The following is a 7568-nucleotide window of genomic DNA, read 5'->3' on the forward strand; positions in this document are numbered from 1 at the left end:
GCAGGAGGGATTGGCGGAGGCGGGGCTGCTGATCTTGCTTTGTTTTTGGTGGCGGTCCTCGGGTTTCTCGCATACGAGGATGAAGATCTTCCGGAGGTTAGTTTGCTTTGATCTGGCTGGAGATATGAGTTCCAGAAAGCTCCGTTGGCGAATGGAACAGTGCATCTTTTGCCTGGAGTTTGCTGGATCTGGTGGTATTCGGTCGCGCACACCCATGTTTTTATGCCGACCGTTTGGTTCCAGAGGGAGCGGCGCAAAGCTTTATTCTGTGTTGACATCAGGTGACTTTTTTGGTCCTTGGTGAAGTTAGAAGAAGGAATATCATGAAGGCCGGATTGGTGGACTGGCTAAAGGAGGTTCGAGTCTCCGTGATGCTGAGGGATCTGCTTGGCGTTACGGGCTCTATAGCAGTGGTATGCATGTGGGGGCGGCAACACAGTGGAAGTTCATATTCTTACCTCTCAGGGTGAAAACCCAATGTCTGGCCTTAACTCGTTGTGCTTGGCAATGATCTTGTTGGAGACATTGTTTTGAGAGTGAGAACTATCTTCAGGGTGAAAACCTAGACCTTTGGTCGCGCGATGACGGCGCTGGTGCACTGTTCCCTTCTTGGAGGGATCACTTTTGAAGAGTCTGTACTTCAGGTGTTATCACGGTGGTGGTTGTATTGTTGTTGCTTGGCCTAGAAGGCTGTAGCTGGACTTTTATTTCTTAGTTTTCTTTACGCTATTTTGGCTGTGTGCATCCGTACTATCACTAGGGTGGGGCATTGTTGCAGAGGCTTGGTGTAATTGGTATCTTCTGATATTAATATATTCTCTTTATCTATTTTTTTTGACATGAATAAACTAGAATACAAATGGACTATACTGAAAGTGAAGCACTTTTGCGTGAGTGGAAAATGAATTAGAAACTGTTGGTTGTTCGGCTTTGGTTGCTTCCTCTTGTGTTCACCTCCCTCCTCTTTGTTTCATTTCCACGCCTATTCGCCTCCTATTTGGTGCCTATAAAAGAAAGATCGCTCCTCTTCAGAGAGACAGGACACCACATCAACTCATGTGCCTTCCACTAGGTTCCAAAGAGTTGGGCTGCGGCTCAAGACTTCTCCAGAACCCCTTCTCTAGTGCTCTTGTAAGGGAGAAATGCGATAATGTTTAGCAGGAGCGCTCTAACACAAGTGCTGGATTATTTTCCAACACGGACACTGACGACTACTTCTCCAGTGACGATCTCTTCCCTGATATCAACGAACTTTTCGATGCCATGACTCTCAACGGAGACAACGTCACCACCACCGCCAACACTAGATTTTCATTTGGATCGTATGTGTTCTTACCTCATTTTTCCGACATCATGCTTCAAACTCTTTTCTAGCAATTTTCTTAGATATTTTTCTATGAAAATATTGCTTTTAGCAATCTGTTTAGATAGGTTATTTATCTACTCTATGATAGTTTGCATGACTAGTTTAATTTGTACTATTTTAGCCATGTTTTACCTATCGTTTATATGATTTAAATCATGGGGAAAATGCATAATATTTCCAGTAATGTCTATGTTCTAAATGGAGACCGAAGTCGCTGCATAAAATAGATCTGCACTAGCTTCGGTGCACGGGTTTCCTAACCCCGCCCATAACTTCCCTGGTGAGTCCCACTCCAGTAATGGCCAACGTAGCCTCAATACGCTCACAAAGGTATCCAGGCAGAGCACGTTGAAGCCACCAAGGGATTTTGGTCGACATATAGATTTCTAGTTCACCTTGCATTTACATTTAGAAATGGAAGTGGGGGTTGCTCGTAGAAAAGCACACTAGGATTTGTCAATATCCTTGAGAGTTTTGGGAGGGACTACAAGGGGTGTTATATGATAGATTGAGCAATTACTATGAGGTGCTTTCCGAAACAAAAGGGAAGCTTCGCATCCATAATGTGGAGATCAAATAACTCAGAAGATGTAAAAATACACCGCAGTGGTAACACATGCCCACAAAAACATCGAACATTCTCAAATAGTAGTCATGACTTCAAGGCAACGTTTTCAAGAATGATGAAACACTTGTATGGAAATGCAGACAGAACCCGCCGTTACATACTATAACATTTGTTTTTTTACCTTGAAGTTCACTTCCAGAAGTCTCACAGAACCTCTTCAGGAAAGCAATGACACATGAATGTTGCTATTTTGAAATTTAGCCTACAAAAGACATACCAAGGAAAAAGTCGAGGCCACTACGCACACAAGAACCAACTTCTATTGACCCAACCACTGACAATAATACCAGTCCTAGTAATTGTGTTAACGTCTGCTTCAGACGTGATGAACAAATGAAGTGTTGTTTGTTCTTTGGATTGGTGAGGAAACAATGAAAGTGTGTCAGCATTGCACCACCCACGAGTGTGATGAAACCGAACATAAAAGACTTGTAGTCTGGCCATCAAAACGCCACAAAACCCTCGCAGCCACCAACAAGGGATGCCACCTCGGCTTCCATGCGCTCATGTCCATCAGCCAGTACCCACAATGTCGTCACCAAGGCCTTTGATCGTGATATCCTCTCTAGGTGGAGAAGGGGTTCGAGAGCCATTCTCCACAACAGGCATCGAACCAGCGAGGAGGTTGGCAACATAACACAATTATGATCAAAGGAGAGGCGGAAGGGAGACAAGTAGGGTTAGAGGCGGGTGGTATTTGCACATGCGAGATCAGTTTAGCCCGTAAATATTGCTATTATCATAGTGCTTCCACACTTCACTGTAAAATTGCTGCACATTGTGTCAATTTAGCACCTTTGTTTGTCTGTTCGTTTGTTTAGTGTGTAGGTACTGATCCTGTTCCCAGTATTCAGATTCGATCGGGCAGTTCTCTTTTGTTGTTTATCGCAGATTAAGTTGTTAATGGAAGTGTACCTTGTCCCCATCTTGAGCCAAGTGGAGCACCGTACGCAGATCTAATCTCACGCTTTGGTGTTAATTGAAAGATCGCGCCTTGGCTCTGTCCAATTCTTTTTCCTCCATAATTCGCTGTCCCATCGCAATACCCATGCAGCAAATTTGTCTTCTGATGTTGTTCGCCACTGGTATTTGACTGCTCCATCTAAAAAAAAGGATTTGACTGCTCGGCCGTCCTGATCGGCGCGGCATCGGCAGTAGCTGCCAGAGTGCTGCCGCGGCAGCCGTCCGGCCGGCAGCGGCAGCGGCAGCGGCACCGACAGCGCCAGGCTGCAGTGCGCAGTGCGGAGCCCGACCCAACCGCACGCAACGAATAGACCGACGTGCGACCCCGTCCGGCGCCACGACGAGCACCCGTTAATCTCGTTTAGGAATAGGAAACACGCGTGGTCACCGGCCGGAATAGGAAGCAGCGACGAAGGAAGCGTCCGAATTCCACTGTCACCGCCGCCCTGTTTCACCGCGCGCGCCAGCCTATCTTTCCTTCTTCGCACTCGGCGCGGTCGTGTGTACTGCGGTGGATCGGACGGACGGAGCTCCGAGCTCCGCCAAAAGAAGCCTTTTTTATTCAAGGACTTCATCCGCTGGGGTAAAAGCAGGAGTCGACGGCGACGGAGGCTACAAATAAAGAAAGCGGTCCGGGAGGTGCTCGTATCCTAGACCCGACGTGGTGAGCTGTTCTTCTCCCCCTCCCCTCTTCGTGGCCTGCTGCTCCTCTTCGTCGACTCCAGGGGGCTATTAAGGGCGTCCAGCTGCCTCTTCTTCTTCCTCCATGAGTGGGTAAAGCGGCGCCGAGGAGAAGGAGGAAGAGCGATTCGTTCTCCGTTGGCTAGTCCAAGAGGGTTCTTGGTCGTGCTGCGCGCTCTGTTCTTTGTCTGAGGCCGGCGGCTGGCAATGGCGCCGTCGTTTTGGGGCAGGGAGGCGAGGGCCGGCGGCGGGATGGGCAATGGGGGCGGCACGCCCGTGGTGGTGAAGATGGAGAACCCCAACTGGTCGATTTCGGAGGTGGAGCCCGAGATGGGGGACACCGGCTCCCCCGCGGGCCTCGCCGCCGGCAAGGCCGGGCGCGGCAAGAACGCGCGCCAGATCACGTGGGTGCTGCTCCTCAAGGCGCACCGCGCGGCGGGCCGCCTCACGGGGGCCGCCTCGGCCGCGCTCGCCGTCGCCGCCGCCGCGCGCAGGCGGGTGGCGGCGGGGCGGACGGACTCCGACGCCGCGCCCGGGGAGAGCACGGCGCTGCGCACGCGCTCCTACCTCTTCATCCGGGCCTTCCTCGTGCTCTCCGTGCTCCTGCTCGGCGTCGAGGTCGCCGCCTACCTCCAGGGCTGGCACCTCCAGATGCCCGAGATGCCGGCGGGGTTCTCCGCCGAGGACGGCCTCGTCGCCATCGACGGGCTCTTCGCCGCCGCCTACGCGGGATGGATGCGCGTCCGACTCCAGTACCTCGCGCCGCCGCTGCAGTTCCTCACCAACTCCTGCGTCGTGCTCTTCCTGATCCAGAGCGTCGACCGCCTCGTCCTCTGCCTCGGCTGCCTCTGGATCAAGCTCAGGGGCATCAAGCCAGTGCCCATCGCCGCCGACAAGGACGACGTCGAGGGCGGCGCCGACGACTTCCCCATGGTTCTCGTGCAGATGCCCATGTGCAACGAGCGAGAGGTAAGACTCCAACAATTTCGCTTCTTCCAGCTTGCCTGCGTGTCCATCCACAACAATTGGTGCAACGCGCTAGGATAGCCTAGATTCTAGGCAGACTTAGTGTTTGTCTGGATCTTTGACCTCTGTTCTGCAACCACAAACAACTCTGATGCTCTGCTAAGTGTTTAAGCTGATGTACTCTTACTACTTAATGTGCATCTTATTAGTGCAACAACAACAACAAATTCGTGATCTGCCTTACAAAAGGCCGAATTCGGTTTGCTGTTGGGATTCATACTTCTTAAAGGCACACTTATTATTCCACATCTCGGTCTGGAACCTTGTCGTCATCAGTCAGCACATAATAATTGAGAAGCCATGTGATCGAGGGTCAAACTGTCAAACTATACCGTGTACTTAAAATCTGGGGGAGAAAGATACATTTCAACCACTACTACGCTTGATTTTGTGAAAGATTAGTACCAATTCAGTTAAATTCTTCCATCTTGTTGATCTCTGCAGGTCTACCAGCAATCCATTGGCGCAATTTGCAACTTGGACTGGCCAAGGTCAAACTTCTTGGTGCAGGTGTTGGACGATTCCGACGATGCTACCACTTCAGCCCTTATCAAGGAGGAGGTTGAGAAATGGCAGCGGGAGGGTGTGCACATAGTATACCGTCACAGGGTGATCCGCGATGGCTACAAGGCTGGGAACCTTAAATCAGCCATGAACTGCAGTTATGTGAAAGACTATGAATATGTTGTTATCTTCGATGCCGATTTCCAGCCACAAGCCGATTTCCTGAAGCGAGCCATGCCCCATTTCAAGGTTTGACTCGACTGAGCAATTTTCTTACTGCTGTCATTGCATTGCTACTTCGCATTTACTTGACGATTAGTTCATTCAGTTTTCTGACAAATTCATTGTGCAACTTTCAGGGGAAGGATGATGTTGGGTTGGTTCAGGCAAGATGGTCTTTCGTTAACAATGATGAGAACTTGTTGACTAGACTACAGAACATAAATCTGTGCTTCCACTTTGAGGTCGAGCAGCAAGTGAATGGAACATTCCTCAACTTCTTTGGGTTCAATGGGACTGCGGGAGTGTGGAGAATCAAGGCACTTGAGGATTCCGGTGGGTGGATGGAGAGGACAACAGTGGAGGACATGGACATCGCTGTCCGAGCACATCTCAAGGGATGGAAGTTCCTCTACCTGAATGATGTTGAGGTACTGCACAAATTCCCCCGTGTCTTATGCACAAATTGCCTTGCTGGAGTCATAATTTAACTTTTGTAATTTCCCTTCAGTGTCAATGTGAGTTGCCAGAATCATATGAAGCATACAGGAAGCAGCAGCACCGGTGGCACTCAGGTCCCATGCAATTGTTTAGACTCTGCTTTGTGGACATCATCAAATCTAAGGTACGAGTCTTTCCCTGTTGACACGGTGTGGAAGTTAAATGTCCAGCAATGCATATTCAGTAAAAAGTAGTTTTGGATTTTATAGGATAATTTGAAAAATAATAATTGTCAAGACATGCTATGTAGAATATTTTCTTATACGATTCTTTCAAAAAATCCAGTTAATTTATATTTGTCATCTTATATTCAAGTGGTCATCATGAAAAGATATTTCCATTTCAGTTGATTATAATCATTGAAATCACCTAAACTGTGGTGTCCGGTGTGGTCATGTTTGGATGATTGGTCTAATGGTGCTGCTTACCTTCTGCTGCAGATTGGATTCTGGAAGAAGTGCAACCTCATATTTCTATTTTTCCTCCTCCGCAAGCTCATCTTGCCCTTTTATTCTTTCACCCTTTTCTGTGTCATCCTTCCCATGACAATGTTTGTTCCTGAAGCTGAGCTTCCTGCATGGGTTGTATGCTACATTCCAGTAACAATGTCCATCCTGAGCATCCTCCCAGCCCCAAAATCTTTCCCATTCATCGTTCCGTACCTTCTCTTTGAGAACACGATGTCCGTGACCAAGTTCAATGCCATGGTTTCTGGCTTGTTCCAGCTCGGCAGTGCCTACGAGTGGGTCGTCACCAAGAAATCAGGCCGCTCCTCGGAGGGTGATCTCGTTGCCCTCGTCGAAAAACACTCTGCGCCACAAAGAGTAGGGTCCGCGCCCAATCTGGATGCCCTAGCAAAGGAGGAATCACTCCCAAAGAAGGATACCAAGAAGAAGCAGAAGCACAACAGGATCTACAGGAAGGAACTGGCGCTCTCGTTCCTCCTGCTGACAGCAGCTGCTCGCAGCGTGCTCTCTGCCCAGGGCGTCCATTTCTACTTCCTGCTGTTCCAAGGAATCTCGTTCTTGGTCATGGGCCTCGACCTGATCGGCGAGCAAGTGGAGTGATGATGATAGCAAAACGAAGAGTATAATGCTGTTATTTTTCGTCTGAAGATACTTCGCAAGCATCAAGGAGCCCTTTGTAAAGGGAGGCAACCGTTTGATGCTTACAGGAGGAACTCTGAACTGATCCCTGCCCCTCTGGGGGTCGAGACTATTCATGAGATACAACAACTGAGCTGTGGAGATGTAGATAGATATAGGCTGGATCAAAAACCTGTGAGATGCTTTTATTCTTTCAGGTCTCAAATTCTTTTGTAAGAAAAAAAAATCTTTGGTTCCTAGATGATGGGTCCTCTTCCTTCTTGACAGACTTTACCTTCAAATGAAGATAATACTTGTTTTCACTGTGTACTTTTGCCACCATTAATTAATCATCGAGATACATGTTCATCCTTGTTTTTCTTCTACTTATGAATGACTACTACTATATGAAAATTTGTGAAAGAAAGAGAAGACCTATTGATTGGTAGCTTCACAAATGGAGGCTCTTGAATGGGACCTTGGCTCTCCATGCTGTCATGTGCACTGGCAGGGGCCATGTTGTTTTGGTTTGTTTGATCCGTGTCCCTATCGCTGAGAAGGACATCTACTCCCGGGTTTGTCCCTTGTCCTGGAA

The 7568-nt window shown here is 48.7% G+C and overlaps 1 protein-coding gene across 1 annotated transcript; it reads left to right on the top strand.

Annotated features, from left to right (window-relative positions):
• The first annotated feature begins 3579 nt into the window (after positions 1-3579).
• On the top strand, positions 3580-7342 carry LOC127327215 (probable xyloglucan glycosyltransferase 7). The gene is made up of 5 exons (XM_051353985.2): positions 3580-4607; positions 5109-5417; positions 5528-5818; positions 5899-6012; positions 6329-7342. Exons 1-5 carry the CDS (start codon positions 3846-3848, stop codon positions 6953-6955), a joined length of 2103 nt encoding a protein of 700 aa, XP_051209945.1. The 5' UTR covers positions 3580-3845; the 3' UTR covers positions 6956-7342.
• The last annotated feature ends 226 nt before the right edge of the window (positions 7343-7568 follow it).

Source organism: Lolium perenne, chromosome 1 (genome assembly GCF_019359855.2).
Source record: "Lolium perenne isolate Kyuss_39 chromosome 1, Kyuss_2.0, whole genome shotgun sequence".
Taxonomy (NCBI): Eukaryota; Viridiplantae; Streptophyta; class Magnoliopsida; order Poales; family Poaceae; genus Lolium; species Lolium perenne.